General features: G+C 41.0%; 1 protein-coding gene and 1 long non-coding RNA gene across 3 annotated transcripts; both read left to right on the top strand.

Moving 5' to 3' along the window:
* The first annotated feature begins 117 nt into the window (after positions 1–117).
* LOC113010492 (vang-like protein 2) lies at positions 118–19705 on the top strand. Of its 2 annotated transcripts, none has more exons than XM_026149569.1 (8): positions 118–478; positions 10501–10879; positions 14169–14292; positions 15288–15895; positions 17114–17247; positions 17448–17583; positions 17703–17946; positions 18777–19705. In XM_026149569.1, exons 2-8 carry the CDS (start codon positions 10809–10811, stop codon positions 19035–19037), a joined length of 1578 nt encoding a protein of 525 aa, XP_026005354.1. In that variant the 5' UTR covers positions 118–478; positions 10501–10808; the 3' UTR covers positions 19038–19705. The 2 variants fall into 2 exon arrangements, with proteins under 2 accessions (XP_026005354.1, XP_026005355.1); XM_026149570.1 differs by lacking the exon at positions 118–478 and adding an exon at positions 5492–5560 and having other exon boundaries at positions 18777–19703.
* A 2212-nt stretch (positions 19706–21917) lies between these two features.
* LOC113010493 (uncharacterized) lies at positions 21918–23431 on the top strand. Its single transcript, XR_003270351.1, has 3 exons — positions 21918–22309; positions 22909–22947; positions 23405–23431. It is a non-coding gene; the product is annotated as an uncharacterized LOC113010493 (long non-coding RNA).
* The last annotated feature ends 770 nt before the right edge of the window (positions 23432–24201 follow it).

Raw genomic sequence — 24201 nt, 5'->3', positions numbered from 1 at the left:
CCAAACAATAGTCGAGAGGACGCGATGGTCGCCCTTTTTTTTTTTGAATCCGAAGGGAAGTTTAGGACCCTCGTCGGCGCTATTGTTGACCCCACGGAGGCCACGTAGCTCCCTGGATCGATTTTAAACGTGGGAGGAAGAGTTGCCTTTATTAATGTGAACAGAAGCGTAAAAAAGGAGACTGAGAGTGATGCGCCTGGAAGCAAAGAGCGCGTCCAGTGTGACTGCAGGCCGGAGGGTTTGAATTTTGTCCTCGGCGAAGGGCTGGTGGGAATTTCAGTGCGTCCATTCATTTTACTGCGAGGGCGTCCCATTTGGAAAAGGAAAGGGGAAAGAAAGGGAGCGGGCGTTGGGATCATTTGGCATCAGGACGCCACCGGTGGGGCCTGGGAGTCTCCCATTGTCCTGCCTTTCTCCAACACCCTCCTTTTTCATCTTGTAGGTCGCACAACTCTTTATACTCGCCCGGTTCTTCGCAGTAAGTTAGCCTTTGGTGGCTCTTTGTGCATGTGGAATATTGTTGAAATATTAATGAACGCAGCTCGACTCTTGAGCCACGCTGCAGTAGCCTGCAGCACGGTGCTAAAATGTCTAAACACAGGCTGTAATTCAAAGTGAAACAGGATAACGTTGCTGCAGCCGAAACAGGCCCTGATTACGCACAGATCCAGTGCTTGAAACGTCTGTTCGCCCTTCAACTTCTAATTTCTAAGATTTGAGTCCTGCTTTTGCGAGATAAAACTACACAATGCTATCACCAGGCTTTAAAAAAATACCACAGAATGGCTGTAAACTGCTTCCAGTGGGGATGTTTTAGTGATAAAACGGGTCGTAAACATAGCAGGGGCTCAGTGGAAATGGACTGAAGAAGGAATTTTACACAGTGATACCACAGAGATTAAGAAATATGAAGCACAGCTGGTTCATTGTAGAAGTATTGGTGCCCATTAATTTAGGAAATCTGAAGTATTAAGAAATGCTGGCAAAAATCAACTAGATTTCTCCCCTTATTGTTAGTTAAAATAAAAACTCCAGTATTTTATGTAGAAACATGTTTGGTCTGACCAGGAGTCTTAAACCCAAATACTACAATATTATCAAACAGAGAAAAACACCAAGACCTTCCATATTCAAGAAGCTGATGGAGAAAACGTTAGTTTTCTTTCTTGAAAAGCAGAAAATGTTAGACTTTACTCCTTTAGAAATAAACTGAGGTTTTACTTAACAATTCAAATTGTCCATTGGCCCTTTTCATCTGTAAATTGACTAATTTACCATTTCAGCTCTTCAGACAGCCTGGCTTTCTGCTTAAAGGGTCTGTCCACACAAACACAGAGAATACAGCTTGTCCTCTGACCCCCTGCGGTGTGCCTTCTACTTTGGTTCAATTAAAGTATAAGAGAAGCATGACAACTAGTAATGTGAGTGCAGAGAGAATTGTGCATGTATTTTCAGGAAACAGACATGGTAGAAGGTTTCTATCATGTCATATTTGTGTTTAATCACATGGAATCACATTTTGTTTTCTTTTTAAGTCAATGTGGTTGCTTCAGGTTGAAAAAATGCACAAAAAAGCTTCCAAATGTCTTGTGATAAAACATAATTTTGGATGTTTAAAGCACTTAAACAAGGAGTCAAATTGATGTTTGTCAGGTGACTCACAAATTAAGTCTTAATTAAGAAATTGCCGCAATATCTACATTAATATTGTCATCATGAAAAGATTTCAGTGCTCAGAAAGTGTTTCCTGAAGGGAATACGAGTGTTTTCTTATTCAAAATAAATGCATCTCTGTTTGACTCATACAGCTCTTTTTGACTGCCTTAAAAAATGCAATAGTTTCTGACTCCAGTCTGATCGCCACATTTGAACTTCTGCTGTTTTTATAGTCTCTGACAGTGAATTATGACACGCCTCTGCATTTTTGGACTTTTTCAAGCAACTCCTGACGTTTTATAACCCAAACAAAGAAAATAATGATGCTCTGACTTATCAGTAACACATAGTTGGCTGCTGTTGTTAGACTCGCCATAGTCATGACTCATGAATCATCTCAGCCGCTTCCTGTCTCTGCAGTACTTTTGTTTGGATATGAAGACAAATCTATACAGAGTCAGAAGACAGGCCTGTTGATTCAAACACACCCTATTAGATTTTCTCACTCGCACACATGCGCACACCTGCTCCCGTTTGCTCGCCGTGTGTGCAGACCTGGACAGAAGCAGTTGTCTTGTTGTTCACTGGTTTTACTGATGTGGGTGGCAGTCTCTGTTCTGTCTGTGTGTGTGTGTGTGTGTGTGTGTGTGGCCCTTGTTACACTGATGAGCCTCTTCCCCTGTTGGACCCTGGGCGTGTGCATGCTTATTTTCACAGTTGGTGGACTATATCTGGCCTAAAATGGCTATGGAGCGGAGCTGGTCACTTCAGAGGTGTCCCGGCTTGCTTTTCCGCCCTGACAGCTGCCGTCACAGTGCAAGCAGCTCCAAACTTTTTGACGGCAGCTCGATTTCTTTTTGCCATGGGGAAGGTAGCTGTAAAATCTTCCATGTGCTTGTTTTGATTACCGTGTGACTAGATCTGCACGCTTGCAGCAAAATAATTGCACTGTTAATGGTTTGATTTCATTGTTGGAATCATTTTTATTGATGAGCATAACCAAAATGGTCTTCTATGAACGTCTGCACTGTTTTAAGCTGTATAGTTACTTTAAATGATGCATGAAGAAATGCATATGAAATCCAAACTGCAAGCCAAAGATGTTTAAACTATGGATTTGACTCAGGAGCGTTGTTGCTTTGAGCTACATTAATTGATTTTGGATGCACTGAGTCATAAACCAGATTGATTTAAATTGAAAACAAAAGGAGTTGGTACAATAAATTCCACAATAAAAAAAATAATGAAGTCGATTTTAGCTGTTGAGGATTGGGACCCTGTGTGGAGGCTGTGTTGTGTGCATATGAGATTTGGTTCCTTCACTCAGGCTTGAATGTGTTTGTCTTCTGTTTTCAGAGGAAGCTGTTGTCTTTGCTCTCAGTTGATGGCGCATATTAAATGACTTTACACTCCCTTTGGCCTGAGCCATAAAACCTTTGAGCCGTGGCTCTAGTAGGCCTGAAGCCCAGCATCATAACTGTTTAATCTTAGACCACACACACACACACACACACACACACACACAGACACACACACACACAGAGGTTTCTGGACTGGCTTGCAGTGGACAACCCTGGTGAAATCGGTCAGAGCTTTTTTTATTTTTTAGAAATTTGACTCTTTTTGCATAAGACTATATGGAAAAAGTCATACCGGTATTTGGTTAACAATGTCAGGAGGAACAATGGCTTAGCTGGATGAAAAGAAACGAACCTTTTGTGTAAGGTGCTAATCAAAAACTAGAACCAGTGGTAGGTTGTTATTGCTTTACTGAACAGATTTGTGCTCAGATGTACTTTTACACTGTGGGTGTGTGGTTTCCTTTTTTTTTTTTTCTTTTTTTCTTTTTTTTTTTAATACTAATGCTGCTGATTAAAGATGGAAGGCGAGAATCCTCTTGAAGTCCATGAAGTAGGTCATAGAGGACGGTGGGATGAATAGGAAACCTTATCCATCTTAGTACCGGACCACACCTTTGTAGATCAAGTGTTCAGTCATATTCTCACTATCAGGCCAGCACACAGGCAGGTATGGCAACAGGATTATTTCAGACTGTAAAGGTCAGCAGACCATGTGCAATCTAGATTTACTCATATCAAAATTTTCTGGTAGCTTAGTGCTTTAAGCCACTTGAAAGTGATGTAATATTTGCAACTTTCTTTTCATACTTTCTTTAGAGAGGACGGGCCTTTTGCAGGCCTTACTTGCAGAGACGGCCCTGTGCGCTTTACTTTTTTGAAGCATATGTCTCTCATTATACGTATAACAGGCTGAATGTAATGTTTACAAGAAACTGCTTTATCTACCTCAAAGGTCAAATGCTGAAAGATGATGTCAGCGTTTCAGCATAAAAACAGAGTTAATTTTACACTCGACTCCAGTCTTCGTACAGAGAAATCATTCACTGAAGCTGAAAAAAGGCCTTTTTTTTTTCTTTTTTTTTTTTTTAAATTGACAGGAGCCCCAAAAACCCAGAATGCAGTGCTGCTAGGGATCCACCAATTTATCCAAGTTTTACATCATCCAGCAGTTATTTATACTGTACAAGTCAATTTATGTTACGTTATTTAGAACAGGTAAAATGCTTCAGAGAGCTCTAGTCTCCTTACCAGTCGGCAGATATCGTCCAGTCACAAATTTAACATTATTGCTCATGTTTACTTGGATACTGTCAAAACTTTTTTTTTAAAGAACATAAAGCAGAAGGACATGTTTGGAGAGTAATTTAGATAACGCATGATCACATAGCTTATCCTAATTGCAAAAGCTGCAGCAAAGTAGCATCACAGCTGAGCAAACGGTGGAGTCAAACAGTGCGTCAGTGCTCACTTGTTTGGGAAGTGCAAAGTTGAAGAGTTGAGAAACATTAACCCCGTGTTTATGTGCCTGTGCATGTAAAACTCAGCAAAACTCTAAAACATCCCCAAATATTAAGTTCAGTCCTTCACAGCCTTTGTGTGCAGCTTCTGTGACAGTTCACATTTTGAGATTCTGAAGTTCCCTTTACAGCTTTGCTACTTAAATACTGATTTTTAAAGGTCAGATAGACTATACCCAGTTCAGTAGTTTGCAGCAGTGATTATGATTGTGAATGCAGTCTTTCATTCTTTGGAGAATACCAAATGTTTATCGATACACCATAGTAAGTGTTATCATGCTAATGTTTTTCATTGTTGCACAGTCTTGGTTTCAGTGTATGTTGTCATAAATGTTGTGGTTAAGGGTAAAAAGTCATTGTGCCATGATGTGAGTGACTGGAATAGAAGGACACTTGGCAGGAAACAGAAAATGCAGGAACTTAATTACAAACATTACCCTGCTATGTTTGCTAGGTGTGTGAGCAAATGTGTGTATTTAGCCGGAGGGCTTTTGTGAACAGTGAGCTCTGCTTGTCTGTGTATTCTACATGTCGTTGATTCAGAGGGTTTCACAAGAACCATAATTACCAGTTAAATCATCTGCTACATGTTTTTGAAAGTTTATCTTCTGTTTAATCTAAATTAAACTTTCATATCAAATCCTAAGATCCATGTTTTAGATGTAGCCGGTAGGTTTCTCCAGCTAACTTGGCTATCCTAATTTCTGAGACGTTAGTTAGTTAAATGCCTTTTGAATTATTTGTTGTCTTTCATTAAGATGCCATCATCAGGCACGAAATTTCTCATGACCTCTTAAGTCCATCTTTCATTGACTTGTAACTTGAAATCAAGTCTTAACGTTCACAATGAATATTCGCTGTGTTAAATAGTAATACTTTCATTTAATTATCTTACCTCTTTGAGAATATGTCAATATTACCTGAGTGCTTTCACGCTCTGCTGATGATAAATCTTTTTTGTTTTTCCCCCTTTCATGCAACTGTCACCACTCCGCCCACAATGGGAGGAAATGTCAACATATTAAGGTGATAAATATTATGTTTGAATGTCTTTTCTCGTTGCCTTTGTCCAACGTGTTTGTGTTGTATCTCCATACGTCTCTAGGGGGAATTTAGACTCCTATGCTTGGCCTTTTAATTGCTCTCTAAGGCTTTTGGATACATATAACCGTGACACTCTTCACAACATTTGTCTTTACGTGCAAGCAAAAGCACACATTTATGTCAGCAGCATTTTATGTATGGCAAGAGCATCCAAGGAGGGTTTGCTAAGGGCTGTGCTGCAAAATGGGAATTATACCAAGGGCCAGATATACAGGATACAGTTTATAGACGTGCTTTAATTAAATTACCAGAAGAAAATAAGATCATTAGTCTTTATAAAATGTAGTTAAGCAAACTAACTCCACAAAGAAGGCTTTCCTTCAGCCAACTTATAACAACCTGTTCCACAAGCTTGAAGTTGGGGCATTTAATAAAATCTTGTTAAGCTCTAATGTCAAAGCATAAAACCAGTCTTTTGTTTCAGTCTTGCACAGAGTGCGTCGTCAGCTCCTCAGCTCTGGCATTGCCTGTGTCACAGGCCCGAACACGACAGCTCAATATTTGTGCAGGAAGCTAATTTAAGAAAAAAAGAAGAAAATGGAGGCAAAAGCTCTTTGATCACCTAGTCTACCTGTACCATAGAGAGCAGCCTCCTGGCACGAAACAAAAATGAAGCTTGCAGCAAACTCTGCAGCTTCAACACTTTGAGATCAGGACTGAAAGAAGAAACATGTTTTGCTTTAGCTGCATACCTGTTTGCAGTATGTATGACTTCACATCTTTGCTGCTGTATATGTTCAAATGGGAACTATGTTCTTTGAAAACAAATTGTTTCATGGTAGGCGTCTGTTAACACTCAGTTAGACATGGACTATGTAGTCTTGTCACGTTCATTGTTTGCAGGCTTGTCAGATTGCCGATGCAGTGGAGGGTTAGTTTGCCATGAGCACAGGGCGGTGCAGACCACAGGCCAAACTTTCTTGAGAATCTAAAATAATTTGTGAGTTGGATTAAAATTGACAAATGGCTAGGTTGTGGGCTTTGATTTTGACACATATTATAAAGAGCACTAATCTGAGTAATGCTTTTGTTTCCTTTTTATCACTCATGCGTTCAAAAAGCTGAGCCATTTTCTTCTGTCTCTGCTGTTAGAGTTTCAGATATAGAGGAGTAAATATGCTGCTGAAATAAGACGTTACTCCTTCATTTTCCTTTGTCGTTGCTTGGAAAGGCAGACCGCATCATTATAATTGCTTAATTGTTATTTATGTGCGTTGGTGGGGCGAGCATTATGGCCAGTGATGATTTCCGATTGTTATTTTGGCCAGCGTTTCTCTGTCTGGGAGAGCAAATACCGGCTAAGCTTCTACAGCCATTAGATTAAACACTTTAGATTTGTGTCTCTTGCCTGTGTAGAGTATTTGGCTTGTCTGGGAATCTCTGAGTCCTCTCCACTTATTGTCCTCGTATTATTTTGCTGAGAAGCTCTACCCATATCTGCTCCTCTGTCTGTCCCCGAATGGCATGTTTAAAAGAACTTGTGAAGAGGAGTTTGTTTAATGTGCTTTTCTTCGGTTTAACTTGATCTAAAATAAGAATCCTCTTGCTTCGCGTGACATTCAGAATGCAGACTCCTGTCTGTTGTAGGGGTCGCATGAAACACAGCTTTTAAGCACTTTATTTGGCCTAAAAGCACAGCACCATTCTGCTAATTCCTCTGCTAAAGCTGAAGATAAAAGCCGATCATGATGCACCAGAAAGCAGCTGTTAGTCATTGGAGTTTTGTGGTTTTGGAATAAGCATGCTGTTGAGGTTTTGCACATGGCTGCAAGGGTCCAAAATCTTCTCTAGTCTGCTAAAAGTTAGTGATTCCGGATAAGGGGAGGTTTCTCATAACGTTGAGCTATTGAATTTTTCATTATTTGCTATCATATTTATGCTGGTGGTAAGTGGTGTTTATTTTAAACAGGAAGAAACTTTCAGAAACTGAGATCAGCGCATGTGTGAATAATCCCTATGAGGGGACTGGCCTGGTTGTGCGCTGATCATACGCAGAGCTTGGTAAACTGTTGTTTGCATGTTATAGCTGTGCACAACCAGGGGCAGTCTAAAGTCTGTGTGCTGCTCTTGTTTCAGCCACTGATGATCTTCAAGATTATTAGAAAAGCCCTGGTTCCAGGGAAATGGAACAGACTTGCTGCCACGAGTGGGTGATATTGTCACAACATCATTTATATTTCAAGGAAATTTGGGAAAAATGTATCTATTAAAAAGATATAGTGAACAGTGTTTTATCAGTGATTGCAGCCTGCAGGAAGCACTATTTATTTATTACTACAACACAAAGAAACTGTCAGTAACTCCTGATGACACACTATCGAATTTGAAGTGTGACTCTATAGAAACAAGATGCTAGCAGCAGGATTATAGCACTGCACTATATATGCACTGATAGTGGCAAAGTTAAATCTAAGCATTAAAAGTAACCTAAGTAGCGTTTTCCATGGAAGTTTTAAGTAAAAATATAAAACAAATGCTTAACATTTTAATAATACTACTACTAATAATTAAAGTAGCTTAACCTTAACTTAGACTCACAATATTTTCACATAACACTGAAAAATATTTTCTACCTGGGATCTGGGTTTAGCTTTATCAGGAGTTGCTTGAAGCCCTGCATTTCCATCATGTAACTGCACCCATAATTTCCATCCATCTCCCTGTCATACAGACAACTAGCAGTGCTCTGGCGATCCCCGATGGAGTCTCCGTTGTTTACTTTTTCCAAGCATATCATCAGCTCCTAGTATCTCCTCCTCGCATGGCGTCATAGCTTGGTGGTGTCTTTTTTACCACAAGTGTTGAAACAAGTGTAGTGTTTCCACCTTTAGCGGGAACAGCTTTCTCGCATATTTTGCAAAGTGCTGTAATTTTTGTTTGAGGTTGTTGAAGGGACTCCCTGTTACTAAATTATTATTGGAGGCTGCCTCTTGCTGTAACACATGTCTGGGCTTGTCTCATGCGCACTATGAAAGTAAACGTATGGCATCTCTTTATCATTAATATCACGCTCTGACACTCGTGCATTTGTCACATACCATTAGTCTTTTGCTTTCTATAACCCAATGCCTAAGCTAAAAGACACACATGCAGTTTCACTTGGAATAAAGGCTTGGGTGCTCCAAAGGCTCTAAAAGACTCTCTTTCAGTCTTTATGATGTCAGAGTGGAACATTGATGCCCCACCCGACCTATTATTCAAACCCTTTGTTTGTGAGGAACAACCAATGAGAAGAAAGATGACTTAAGTTGGAGGGCTTGTTGCAGACAGTGGATGAACTGACACTTTACCGTGTAATAATGATGATGATAATACTGCTGCTGCTACTACTACTACTACTACTAATGATGATGATAATAATGATGCAAAAAGAGATGGTGAAAATGTGGATAAACTTTGACAGAGAGATTGGATTTCATGCAGGACTTGGATGAAGGGAAGTGGATTTTAAACTCAATGGTCTTGATGGGGCATAAAAGCATCTCTAAGTGGAATCTGTCCGGCATTGATAGCAGCTAGCCTCCCTCTCCATTTCCCAAAGAGGGCCAATCAAAGCCAGTGAGCCACGCCCTCCCTTTATCGATTAACTACCATGTGACAGCCAAACATCCATCACGCCGATACTTTTATTTTGGTGATTTTTTTTTTTTTCCCTCCCGCGTGGACAGACAGTGTGTCAGAGGGCGGTGTGAGGTCAGGTTTCCACAGTAACTGTCAGCCTCCAATCCCCCTACAGCTGAACACCCTCATTCATTACCATGGCAGCGGAGAGGCCCCGTTTCCCGGGGGACGAGGGGCGTGAGGGACGGAATGTGAGACGGCGAGAGAGGGAGGGAGAGGGCAAACAAGTTTAGTGAAAACACAGTAATCCAATATGGCTGCCATTGTGACACAGCTAACTGTGGCTAATGCTCGCTGCTTGGAGAGAGGAGATATAGTCGTGTGATGATTAACCTCAGCTGAGACCTGGAAGCGATGAAAGCGCTTGAAGTGAAACCGAAGCCTCAGTTTAGAAGGTTAATGTGTTTTATAGTGGATGTGGGTATAAACCACATAAATGGACTCTTAAAGGGTCATTTTACTTTACTTTAAAAAGGGAGGAGTTTTGAGGCTTTCTCTTAAGTGTGAGATTAAGAGAGTTGGTGACCTCCCTTTAAAAAAAACAAAACAAAAACTTGTGTTTTTTTCTGTTTTGTGCCGTTTAGTTACCTGTGCAGCCCACAAAGAAGGATGCCCATATTCCTGTGTGTGCCTGTCAGTTAATGATGGCTTATAGGTCAGACCTTGTATGACTGCCGTAGTGATTTTAATGGAAAATGACCAGGGTGCACATTAAGACATGCAAATGAAGCATGCAGACGCCCTCAGACTAGTGGAAAGGAGTTGACGTCTGAAAGGGGCTTATGATTTTAACCTTCCATGTGTTCGCAGACGTCTGCGTTGTTACTTCTTTCTAAAGTTAGGCTTCAGGCGCATTCCTCAGACAGCATTTTGAAATGTGCTATGCTTTTCAATGCCTGATATAAAGCCAGTGTTTCCAAAATGATCTTTATCTTGTAAATTGTTCCAAGGCCGTGATGCGTATTATGAAAAGCAGCTTTTGCCCAAGTTTAGAAGTGACACCGGGGACCTTGTTTTGTACCATCTAGATGGTCTGGTGTGACTGCTGTTAGGAGCACAAGGCAGGAAGCTCAGGCAGGAAAAAGGAAAAGATAAATATGAAGCCTGCGGTGTATTTTTAGTGTGTTGTCAGTTCAGTTAAACTGTGCAACTTAGGAGCACAAATAGTAGCTCAGGCAGAGAAATGGCTACATGCGATGCTGAGTTTTAACCAGCGCTCTCTTTTTGTCCTTCTCTTTCAGATCTCAGCAACCTCGGCTCTCCCCTGTTGCAACTCTCCTGCCCATCATCCTCTCCCACCCCTATTCCTTCCTCATCATCTCATCGTTTTAGCCTCCCCTGCCCTCCCATCCTCCCTTCTCTTGCTCCCCCCTCATCGGCCTCCAAGATAGATTCCCTCAGGAGTAAGGTTGACCTACTCAAACTGCCCCTGGCTCTCTCCACCAAGTCCATCTCCGAGCGCAAAAACCAACTGGGAGGCGTCGGCGAGCAGCGCGGCACGGCGGGAGGAGGCGGGGCTCGTAAAGCCCGCTCACCGCCGACCCGAGACATGGACAACGAGTCGCAGTACTCGGGCTACTCATACAAGTCCTCCCATTCCCGAAGCTCCCGAAAGCACAGGTGGGTAAGACCCATTCAAGTAGGCACACTCAGGCTCATAACTTCATGTATTTGTTTCTGGTCTGTTGTTTGGACTGATTCGAATATTGGTTGGTTTAAATATTGGATCTTCAAATACATATTGTGATTTACACAACATAATTAGAATGACAGCAACAACAACTGTATTTCTGTATTTGTATTTTTTTAATCAAATATTTATGCAACTGCAGCAGTAGTCAGTCCAAGAGTGTAGATCAGGGATCTACGGTGTAGGGAAAATAAGTGCAACATGATGTCTCAGTTTTTCAACATGATAACAAAATGCTATTGATAAAGATAACGAAATCGCATCAATCTGCCAGAATGAATGAATGTGTAGGAAAAGCTGTAAAAGTCATGAAAATACAGTTAAGTCTAAAATCTGTGCCGTCCTTTAAATATTCGAAAGCCATCCCAGTGGGCCAGATTGAAGTCTTGGCTGGGCCGATTCTGGCCCCCCGGCCTTATGTTTGACACCCCTGGTCCTAATTATTATTTGAGTTTTTTCTTTTTCTGAAGGAGACTCCCCAGTCACTGAAACTCAGCAGTGAACCAAAATCTGCAGCTGCTGCCTCATAAATCAGCGATTGTGGCACTTATATTAGTTAGAAAATAACAGTTTTTAAAGGTTTTGAGTTTATATACAGGTTTGTACCTGATGTGTATGTGGTTTCTAAACTCCAGACCAACACTAGCCATCTGAAAGGATAATTAATCATCAAATGTTTTATCACTTTGTAACAGGTAGTGACTTGTGAGGTTTCATAACCAAATTCTCCCTATAAGAAGTCGTCAGTAACAGTAGGGTGTCTGGTATGCAGCTCAAAAGCTTTACAGATGCTGTGGATGAAAACCACATGCTGAGATCCACACTAGGAGACATAGTGGCACATATTTTAATACTGAACACTCACACATCATACATCTATATTGAAAATAGGAATAATAAAGTATACTTACTCATACATAACCTCATATAGAGCCAGGAAGACGGCTTTAATTCTAAACACATCCATCAGAGTCGCTACAGTGAACTAAGAAAACAGTTTGCTGATTAACCACTCAAAGAAGCTGAGTGACCCCTGGGCTGCTTTTATACATGTTATCCAGGGAAACCTTAAGGAAGCATTTTCGCTGAATCTGTGCGAACGTCTGTTTGCTTGATTAAACTTCAAATTTTTTAAGCTCCAATCTCAGTTGATAAATTGGAGGTGGTGAGCGATGGCAATGCTTTTAATTTCCTTTCTGGCAGTATCGTTTTGTTATGCTTTAGAAAAACACCACTGTTCACTGGGTAAAGAGGGAAAAAAAGCTATGAGGCAATTAATCATTCTGACTGTTTTTAAATGAGAGGGAAACAGACATAATTCAATTAGTGACTATACCGAGGAATGTAAGACCCATTTCTTTGTTTACGAGGAATTTTAAAAAGTTACAGTTGTGGTCAAAAGTTTCATACACTCATCATGAAGGTCACAGTAATTTGGGGCTTTCAACTTTTTCTTTGAACTGTTTTTTTTCCCCTGGGTGGCACCAAAGTACAGCATGTGTCTTTAATAAGTTGCTGGATGCACAAGTTTGAATTTATTTTGGAGTTTCTGTATTTCTCGCAGGGTCAAAAGTATAAATACGGGCTCGGATATAAACATACGCTGACTTAAATCTTTTAACAAGTGGTGCTGAAGCTTCTACAGTGTCTTTTAACTCGACAAGACCAAGGCCTATTAACCTCTCATTGCTGATCATGATTGTGGGCAACTGTTTTCTTTTTGCCAGCATAAAGAGGAATTGTTTGACACCACTGCTCAAAAGAATGGGGAAACCCAGACTTGCATAAGTTGGGAAGATCCCTTGTAGCCATTTCTAAACAATCCCAAGATCATCCGTTCAAATAATTGTACGTAAGTATAACTTATTCACATGTGTCACGACTTTGATCCAAAAAGATCCAAAACGGTCCCCCCTCAGATAAGAGGAAATTGGTCAGGATGTTCAGAAACAACCCAGGAACCACCAGGGCCCAAGCTTGACATGAACTAGAAACTGCTGGACCACCAGCATCACTGTCCACAGTGAAGCTTGACTGAAATCTGCATCTGACCACAAGGCTATGGACATGATCAGATAAGATGGAGGCTGAAACATTTCTATTTGGCCTCAATGACAAAAGGTACTTTTGGAGGATTAAAGGTGAGGCTTTCAAACCTAAGAACACTGTACCAAATGTCACGCATGGTGGTGGTAGCATCATGCTCTGTGGCTGTTTTGCTGTCAGTGGTGCTGATATACAGGGTGGGCCATTTATATGGATACACCGTAATAAAATGGGAATGGTTGTCACCATTGTTTTTCTTGTGACATTACCAATAAGCTTGATGTGTCACATGGCCCTCTTCCTATTGGAAAAACAAAAGTTGTATCCAAGATGGCCGACTTGTAAATGGCCACCATGGTCACCACCCATCTTGAGGAGTTTGCCCCCTCACATATACTAATGTGCCACAAACAGGACTTTAATATCACCAACCATTCCCATGTTATTATGGTGTATCCATATAAATGGCCCACCCTGTATAATACAAAGTGGAATTACGAACAAGGAAGGCTACTTATAAAATCTTAAACTTCACATTAAATCAACAGCTAGAGGGTTGAAACTTGGACACATCTGGACATCTGGATCTGATTAAGCTTAAAAACTGGGTCCATGCAAAAAAAAAAAAAAAAAGAAGGAAAAAAACAACCAATTTAATTGAACTTGATCAGTTTTGTCAAGACGAGTGGTCAAATAACAAACCAGAATTATGGCAGAAGCTTAATTCTGGTTAATGGCTATCAAAAGTGTCTGGTTGAGGTCGAGCTTGCTAAGGGACATTTAACCAAATATTAGTGAGGTGTGTGTGTATATTTGAGTTTGTGTGGATTAGCACAAAAGTCTAAAATAAATTGTTTTCTTAAGCCACTAAAGATGTTTGTTGTATAATGATTCCAGCCTGGAAAAATAACAGTTAAAAAACCCTTTAAAAGCCCAAAATTACCATGACATTCATGCCCACGATGAGTGTATGTAAACTTCTGACCACAACTGTGTGTTCTTCTATCACAAAGATTCACCACAGCAACTTTGACAGACAATCTGCTAAGACAATAAATAAAAATTGGATAACTAATAGCAGATTGTGTCATGGTGTAACATCATCACATCATTCGATGCGTCTGTGACTAATGTAGCCCTTTATGATATGATACATAATTTCTTTGTCTTCAGGGATCGGCGGGACCGTCACCGCTCCAAGAGCCGAGACAGCAGCAGTCGTGGAGACAAATCGGTCACCATCCAAACACCCGGAGAGCCGCTTCTCGATGCAGAGTCGACCCGCGGAGATGACAGAGTCAGTTACAGTGTTTTCTGCTTTCTTTTTGTTCATGCATCGTCATCTTTGACCTCATTTAATCACCAGTCATTATTCTAATTAATGGTTAACATTGTGCATATCTTATCCCACCAATGTTTCTTAAATCTACAATTTGTTCAAAAAATGTTAGTGACTTTCGGTCCTTTAGCTGCATGTCACTAACATTGACAAAGTTAATAGGCTCAGATTACCCTGGAGCTGTACATGCTAAAATATTATGTTTAATTAAAGTCAAACACTCAGCTGAACTACAAATAGTCCTTTAAACCAAAACTTTGACCTCTCTACTTTATTCAGGTCAAAAAGCTGTTGCTGAATTCCCCATCAGTTTTCCTTTGTTATCCATTCAAAGTGGTCTCTCAGATTCTTTCAACAGCTCAAGTGTGTTTTCTTAGAGCTGTTAATCATATCGTTTCAGTCCTTTTCTGTCTCGTCAGTTAGCGAGGAGAGAGCAGGTGCTGACTTTAAAATAATCTGACTTCACTATTTAAAGTGCAGAGACGTGCTTTCATTAAGGAGCCCGAGGGGACGTATTTGTTCTCAGATGAAGTGAAGAGTCATTCTTAAAATAGTAAAGGGGCACTTGCATTAAAGCTTAACCAACCTGCAATCGCTCTTGGGACAAAGATGTTCAGGGCTCGAGCCCTTAGCTTCTAATTTTAAGTTGAGGGCTTTTTAGCTGCTCAAAAAAGATTTTTAAAAAAGCAAGAACTGTTCATTTGTGCTTACTCTGCCTTCCAACCAACCCTTTCATGTAAACATCTTGTGTTCATATATGTAGGATAAGCAGCTTCAGATTTTGTCTCACACCCTCCTTTTCTTAGGTATGGCTGAGCAACTCCTGTTCACACATACAATCCCAGCATTCTTAGCCTCTTGAAGAGGTGCAACTTAAGTCAAAGCTGGGGGTGAACTTAATATATTACTCAGCATAGAGATTAAAATGACTAATTGTTTTCTTTGTTGTGCAGGATGACAACTGGGGAGAGACCACCACTGTGGTCACTGGCACCTCAGAGCACAGCATCTCGAACGAGGACCTGACCCGCGTCACCAAAGATTTGGAGGAGTCAACTCCACTGGAGTGCAAGCGTTTTGTGGGTCCGGCGTTGGGAGGCTGCCTGAGCTTCTTTGCTCTGGTCACGCCATTAGCCTTCCTCATCCTGCCGCAGGTCTTGTGGCGTGACGCCCTCGAGCCTTGCGGCACGCCCTGCGAGGGCCTCTACGTCTCCCTGGCCTTCAAGCTCTTGGTCCTGCTCATCTCCTCCTGGGCTCTGTTCCTCCGCCCTCCCCGCGCCACCCTCCCGCGCTTTTTTGTCTTCCGCTGCCTCCTGATGGTGCTGGTGTTCCTGTTTGTGGCGTCGTACTGGTTGTTCTACGGCGTGCGTGTGTTGGAGCCCAGAGAACGGGACTATAGGGGGATTGTGGAGTATGCTGCCTCGCTGGTGGATGCTCTGCTCTTCATCCAGTACCTGGCTCTGGTGCTGCTGGAAGTCCGACACCTTCAGCCAGCCTTCTGCCTTAAGGTGGTGCGGAGCACAGATGGTGCCAGCAAGTTCTACAACGTGGGCCACCTCAGGTTTGTGACACCAGCCATGGCATTTAATTAATATCTTTACAGAATTGTTGTTTGTTACTTGGTTGCCTTCTAGTAACAAAATACGATAAACCTGCTGAGAGGCAGAAGATTAACCTCATGAGTCCCAAACTCTTATTCGCAATGTACCACAGACAGGCCTGTGCTCAGCAGCATGAAGTCTAAGCTGCAGAAAAGCTAAATGCTATGTCCTTACATGAGGATGCAGGGTCTCAGTTACTCTATGGAGTGATTTTTGCTGGTATGGATTGGGTCCTTTGTCTTTACAAAGGAAAGAGTCACTGCAAATCAATACAAAGTTGTCTTAAGTGGGTTTAAAATGTCTGAAAGTTGATACTTGGGTGTGTTCACGCTTGTATTTGAGAAGCTTTACAAGCTTTTTTCTCTGCCTGTGCTCTGAAACCACATCCTAGAGCGGGAAAAATGTATTTTTAAGTTGTCAAAATCAATCACACACAGATTGTTTTTTGGAAACAAACTGAAGGGGAAGTGTGCGTGCATGCATATCTCCATCAGGCCATTATTTTTTTTTTTAAACGTGAGCAGCATGCAGAGACATCACAACTTTAAATCTGATTTCATTTTTCCTTTTTTGATGATTCAAGGATGTAATCCATCCCCAGCAGTCACACCTACATCGTGTACACGGGCATTATTTTAAGTAACTTTAGTAAGATTTCAGTGAAATATAAAAAAAGCGTGACACTGGCAGGGACTCCATGGTTTTGGTGATTCTGGTGGTCAAGAACTGTTTAATGGAAATATAATATATGCTCAATTATTCTGATTATCCCAATGGACTGGGTAAAAATGTGCATATATTTCTTAGCATATTGCATGTATTTATTGTTGTTGAAACATTTCTTAGTTTCAACAACAATAAATCTATTAACTTTAAAGCGGAAGTTTCACAAAACCTAGGTAAATATTAAACTACACCAAAAAACAGTTTGGGGGATGTGAGGGGATGCATTTTACTTTGAAGTATTTTACTGTCCAAACATCAGTGTATCTTATTTTAAAGTAATAGTTGAGGTGTGACATTAAACGAGATCACCATCAAAGGCAGAAATGTGAGGGAGGTGCTGAGATATAGTTTACATTTACGTCTGTATTAACTGCAGCCTGTCCGTTGTGCAGTCAGCAGCTGTTGTTTGACCTGTACTTACTGTGACACTGACGACAGATACTGTGTTTTAGCATCCAGCGGGCAGCTGTCTGGGTTTTGGACCGTTATTACAGCGACTTCCCCGTCTATAACCCAGCTCTCCTCAACCTGCCCAAGTCCATCCTGTCCAAGAAGATGACAGGCTTCAAAGTTTACTCTCTGGATGGTAAATATAGTTTCGTCCTGGCTCTGACGTCTGTCTTTAATCCATTAGTAAATCGTTTTTTCTTTAATTTTCGTTGCCGTTTGTTGGTCTACGTCAGAAGCAGGTGGCTTTACAGCAAGAACGGGAAACATAAAGAACTCCTTAAACTACCTGTCTGAGTTCTAATGTGCAGTCCAATACTCCCTCCTTCGGTCTTACAGAAAACCCCACCAATAACTCCACAGGCCAGTCCCGGGCCATGATAGCAGCTGCTGCTAGACGGAGAGACAACTCCCACAACGAGTATTACTACGAGGAGGCCGAGATGGACCGAAGGATCCGCAAACGGAAGGCCAGGTCAGATACACTCCACGTTCCTCGTCGGCCTCGAGGGCCATTTATCACCCGCAGAACTTTTCGGTTTTTCATCTTTGATCTGTTGGGTATGTCACCACAGTTCTCTTTTACTCTAATAGGTTGGTGGTGGCGGTGGAAGAGGCCTTCACGCATATCAAGCGCCTCCAAGAGGAAGAGGCAACCTCATCTCCCAAACACCCCAGAGAGGTAATGGATCCTCGAGAGGCAGCCCAAGCCATCTTTGCCCCGATGGCCCGGGCCATGCAGAAGTACCTGAGAACCACACGGCAGCAGGCCTTCCACAGTATGGAGAGCATCCTCACACACCTTCAGTTCTGCATCACGCACAACATGACACCCAAGGTGAGTCGTCAATAGTTCCAATACAGCAAACAGCCTAATTGATATTAAAATATTTGTTTGTTTTGTTTTTAAACATGTTTGAGTATTGATGGCTGTTTCTTAGCAGAATTTTCTACTAGAGAATCGAATACATCTCTAACTCGGAGGCGCCTAAGTCCCTGATGATAGCAGCCACTTGATACTGTTTTCAGTCTTGTCCTGTGTGTACAGATACTTTCTATTGATTATCAAAACCCTTCTATATTATTTACCATAAGGATGTTTTTTTAATTTATTTTTTGCTATTTAAACCCAAACAGTCCCTCATTGAGTGCAGATGTACCTACCTTTACTCCTGAATACTCTCTCTTTTTGGGACACTTTCTTTTATTTAAAAAAACAAAACAGCTTCTATCAGTTGCTGTCTTATTCACAAGAGGTCAACACACTGGATCAATGTGCATATTTGATCTGGTATGGATGCTCCTTCCATCCCAACATGGCCCGTCCAAGGGATTTGTGCTTCCTTTCGGTCTCGAGAGGAGATGCCAGGGATCTAGTGTTAGCCAAATATGTTACCACTGTAGGACAGAGCCACTTTAATTAAATATAAAATAAATACAACACAATAAAGGGATCTTTGCCACTACAGAAAGGCAGAATTATTGTAGGATAGTATTTCTTTTACTTGTTTTAGCGGACAGTGTAGATCGATGAAATGATCTTCAAAGCCGCATCATTAGTGATGTAAATGTAGTTAAGTGCTTCATGAGTGTACTTGGGCACGGCACTTCAGCACTAAGACAGCTGGTGTTTCCTTGGTGATTAAACTCCAACATCCTCCTTTTCAGGCTTTCCTGGAGCGTTACCTCACCGCCGGCCCCACCATGCAGTACCAGCAGCAGAACGGTAGGGGGCGCCAGTGGACTCTGGTGAGCGAGGAGCCGGTGACCTCAGCCCTGCGTCAGGGTTTGGTCTTCTCCCTGCGACGCCTGGACTTCTCCCTTGTTGTCACGGTGACGCCGCTCCCCTTCCTGCGGCTCGGGGAGGAGTTCATCGACCCAAAGAGCCACAAGTTCGTCATGAGGCTGCAGTCTGAGACCTCGGTGTAAAGGCGTCCAGTAAAACGTCTTCTTTTTCCTACACTTTCCTCTCCCCTCGTGCTAACTCCTCCTGGATCACTGATGCGGTGGGACATGCGGAGGCCATGTGGTCTATTCTGGCCCAATCATTTCCCCTCTCATCAACAAACAAACCATTCAGAGAGGAACATCTCTGCGGGCCTCATCCTTCCTGTTTTGTGATCATCACAGATGCTTTGCGTCAGACTGTGATCAGCTCAACGATTGTTCAAACCCTGGAAGTAAACAGATGCCTTGACCTTTTCTTGTCTTGACAATGTCTTTACGGCACACTGTAAAGTTCTTTCTTCCTCTAAACGGGGACTTTTCCTCCTTTTGCCTCTTCTTTTGCTGTAACCACTGGACTAGTTTACTGTGCTGACTCAACACGTAAACACCAGAGGAAGGGGATTACATCACATGTGTCACTTCCTCTTATTTGTGTCTTAAAATCAGTCCAACTGGATTTCAGCTCTGACTGCAACGCTGATGTACCACTGCCCTCTGGTCCCCTGTCAGTGGTTGTGTTTAACATAAGCAGGACTGTTGTTGTTTTTTTACATATATATGTTAGAGGAGTGACTTTTTAACTTTCAGAATGTAGCATTTTGTGCAGTGAGTTAACATGTTCTCTCTTGTGGCCTTGAAGGGCCAGTATGTCCTTTTTTTTTTTTTTTTTTTTTTTTTTTAAATTTATGTGACTATTAAGCAAAATGGAAGTACATTCCTAACTCACTGCAACTCCAAACTGTATGTTCATGATTGTTTAAATATGCAGCTTTAGTTCATTTAACACTGGTACTTTTACTATTGATGTCACAGTTTTAGCAGGACGTGTTACAGAATAAAAATGACATTTTCACCTGGTATTAACTGAGATTCTGAACATTACTTGCGTGAGGATCTTAAAGTGTGAGCTTGACGATGTTCTGAATTTTTCATACTGTCAACAAATCCCGCAAAAAGACCAACAGTGCACTCGTCTCGAGTGTCATTACTTGGAATCTATTCATTGCTGCTACTTCCTAAGAACAACTCATACATGCATTATGCTGTTATTATTATTTTTTAACTCATGGATACTATGTTTTTGGAAATGTTACTCATGCCTAAGTAGTAAGTGGATTTACTCAGTGCTATTTATAGCTGGTTACTTTTAGATACAATTGAGTATTTTTGGCAGCAGGATGGCGTGAGTGGAAAAATAAATTGCACAGCAATGGAAAAACTGGAGCCAGTAACAGGTCGATGCCACTCTTTACAGAGTAAAACATTTCTAATATCACATAATGGTTCATATTTTCAGAATATTACTTAGATTCTTTAGTAAGTTATACTCGCGCTTTATGTTCTGTCTGCTAGTCAGTCTCTCCAATGGGCAAACTAAAAACGTCTTGATATCAGCTCGTATCAGAGCAACGTGTATGCTGATACTGAAATATGTGTATTAGTGGATATTAACCTGATGTATTAGCTGTGCTTTAGAGAAAAAAAAACACATCACGTAGTACATTGGTGTTCTGGGTGTAGTTTTTGGATAGACCAGTAAATTAAATCAGGGTCTCAGTACCCATACAGAGCATGTTTTCTTTTCTTTTTCTTTTTTTTTGGGGGGGGGGGGGGTGTTAATAATTGACTGGGGGTATTTTTGGTCTTTTTATGGCTTTTATTTGACAATATGAAAAACAAGAGTATTACCAGCTTCACTCTTTAATGCAAATGCAATCTGTGCGTCCGATATGTTGAAATGCTGGTAAAATCTTTGCATTTTAAGTGATAAAATCTGCAGCTTTTCTGTGACTGACTGGGGGAAAAAGCATACTCTGTGCTAAATTCTAGTTAACTGTTTGTGCGACCATGTTTCAAGAGTTTCCTTAACAGATACTGACAGAGTTGCTGCATTATTGAGGGTATATTTAGATTCTGCGGAAGAAGTTCCGCCTGCACACTTAACTCTAAGCCACCCTAATAATCAGATAACAGCATTTTGAGTCACTGTGTGCAGGCGCTCATCTGTCATAAAACTTCAGTCCATCGGAAAACGCCCTGATTATTAATATTGGAAGCGAAATAATACAGTGTATCGTTACAGTGTAATACCAGGTGTAAATGTAGTCAGTCTCACACTTCTTACACAATTAAATGAATCCAGATGTGGCAGCTGTAGTTTAACTATGAGCTAGCTTATTGTGGTTTAATGTTTGTTTGTTTTTTCTTACATGCATATCTACAAGAATCCCAAACCAGACATGTGATTGTAACTCCTCTCTGCAGCTCCTCTGCAGCAGTAGCTTATCACCGCCTCGCCTTGTGCCACGAGCTGAAACGGGCACAGTGAACATGCTGCCTATGACCTTTCCTCAGCCTTAGTTTCCAGATGTGCAGGAGCAGCAGACTCTGACTCCCCCACCCCTTCGTCTGCAGGTCCTGATACTTAACCCGATGTTTCCACCCCACATGCTGAGCCACAGAAACAGACAAAAGCAGGCTGACTGTTTTTGTCAAATGCGATTTTAAAAAGTCCTTCACATTTCTGAAAAATGAAACAAACAAAAACCAGGTCCGATTTGTTCGATATTTCATCTGATTTTTGTAAAAAAACTAACAAAAAAAAACAAACGAACAAAAGAATGCATGCATAGATTTATTTTGGGCTCCAAATCCTTTTTATAATAAGTTGTTTTCTATCATTTTTACGGTGCCTAAGTTATGATGATGCAATTTTCAGAATGTAAAAAAAAAATTGTAGATCTGTGTTGTATTTTGTTCTTTTTGGTAACTGTAGCTTGTATAGTGTGCTAGGCTTTTTCCATTATTAAACCATTTATTACTTACAAGTCTCCTTGTTTCTTAACTTGCAGCATGGGGAACTTTAGTCTGTAAAGTGAAACATGTGACTGAAGCTAAGAAGCAAAAGGAGCTGAGACTTCTCTTTTTAATGTGGTTGAAGAAAATTAATATCTGCATTTGATCATTTTGGTTTGCTTTAATAAGAATTTGTTCTTGAATGCTGTTACCCAAAGCCGATTTGGGCCTTTGGACGTGAACAATTTTCACCAGTTTTTCACAAGACTTTTAGAGGAACTTCTGTCAAGTTGGGGGATGGCAGTGTGGTAGGCGTGTGGTTTCATAGCTTCAAAACGGACAGAGAGCCACTGACTTCCTGTTCGCTGCTTCTCATCTCTGTGAGTATAAGACATCTCGCTGACACCCTACAAGGGGAAAAACAAAGCAGATCAACCATCTTATCTTCAGCCCACCTGGTAAGAGCACTCATTGCTCTCTTTTTGATCCTGCTCTAGTAGGAGTACTTTTGAGATACCTGTGGCATTGAAAAGGGATGACACGGAGTTAGTGTCTCTTAACATCTTTCTTCTGGCTGTGTCGAGGATCGCGACTAAGTGTGTGTTATGTGTGTACAGACAGCATTGAAGGCATGGATATATGTTTTATCCTGGATGGTATTCTCATCCTATATGGCATCATCCTCACCGTGCTGTACTGCAGACTGAGGGTAAGGCAAACAGGAACCACACACACAGATCGCCATGATGGACTGTAGAAAGTGTACAGCTGTTACTTCTTCCTTCTAGACAGTGCGTGAAGGAAATGCACTTTAATGCAGCAATTTGTTTAAAGTTGCTCTTTATGTTAGGCTGGAAAAAGTATAGCAACTCTTATAAAACTTCCCCAATTTCTTTAGATAACTTTTTTAAAACTTGTGGTTCCTTGTAATAGTGTACGAGCATTCTTTTGAGTCAATTATCTAGAATCATTTTACATCCTCTTCAACATTTCACATGATTAATAAACTACAATGGGAGTCACCCAATCACATGCTTTCTTATTTCTTTTTTGACAGATGCGTCCGTCCAGCAGCTCATCTGGCAGTTACCCAGAGGTAAAATTAAATCTGTGTTATTGCGTAAAATTATAAAGAAATGGGGAATTTAATCTAAACACAAGTGTGTATAGAAAAGGGGTTTTTTAGCGTATCAAAGCTGTTTTTTCTCTGTAACATCATAGTTCAGCTTAAACACCAACCCTTTTTTATAATTTCCTGTAAGCAAGCTGACCACCGACCTATATTATTTATACTCTATGTATGTCGTCACAGTTTCCATCAGTGTTTTTTTCGCACCAAGTAACAGTGTCAGATCCCACTTCCTGTAAAAAGGGTCTAGATTTGCACATTACTCGTATCTCAAAATCTTAGAGTAAATGAAAAAAAAAAGAAAGACTGCCAAATGCCAGTCAGTACCCGAAGAAGCATCCAGTTATTTCACGTGTCCAACACTTAGTTGAAAGAATTGCCCCTGAACGCACTCTTGATCATGTCTTTATTTCCATTCACACAGAAACAACCCGCTGGGGGAGGCATCTATGCGGTGAGACTTCTCATTCTAATGCTTAAAAACATATTTAAAATGGCACATGACGGAAAAGTGACAGCACATTGCACAGTAGATGTTTTTCTTTTTTATTCATCTCGCTGGCTGTCACAAAATCACACTTAAGAGTCGGTGCAGGAAATGAACAGTGTCGTTTTAGAGCAGCTTTCACATCAAGTTTGTGCCACTTCACAGTATGTGTGTCTGTCTGCTTGCATCCTGCAGGGTCTGACCACCCAAAGTACTGACACCTACGAGACCATCAGACTGGACAAAAAGCCCATTGTCTAAAACAACACAGATTTGGTTCAATGAGGATGCTGTTCACAAAAACACAGTGTTACACCTGTTGAAGCTTTATACTGTATAATACGTTGTGTTGTCTTGTAGCGGGCCGGGGCATAGACTTCCTATATGCACATTTTTCACATTTACTTTGTAAAAAATGCTTCCTGTATTCTTGAACTTTATAGTGTGCATGCATGAGATATAAAATTACTAAATAATTTAACTGTTTACTAATAAAAGCTGTGTCGATGAGTTTAAACTGTGTGACTCTTTGTGTCTCACAGCTGCTCTTGCTGAAGTTAAAAAGAAAAGAGAAGTTTGAGGTTTCTGTTCAAGTCTTCCCTTTTTTTATTTGAGCTGTCTGGACTAGAACTTCGAGCCGTGTAAACAGAGCTTAACTTCACTAACCGACCTTTAGGAAAAGCTTTATAATCCCATTGCTTTAATCTGTCATTGCTTTAGTTTAATTCTAGCTG

This window comes from Astatotilapia calliptera, chromosome 18, assembly GCF_900246225.1.
Source record: "Astatotilapia calliptera chromosome 18, fAstCal1.2, whole genome shotgun sequence".
NCBI lineage: Eukaryota > Metazoa > Chordata > Actinopteri > Cichliformes > Cichlidae > Astatotilapia > Astatotilapia calliptera.
The sequence above is the reverse complement of the archived record's forward strand: the minus strand, read 5'-3'. Positions and strand labels throughout refer to the sequence as shown.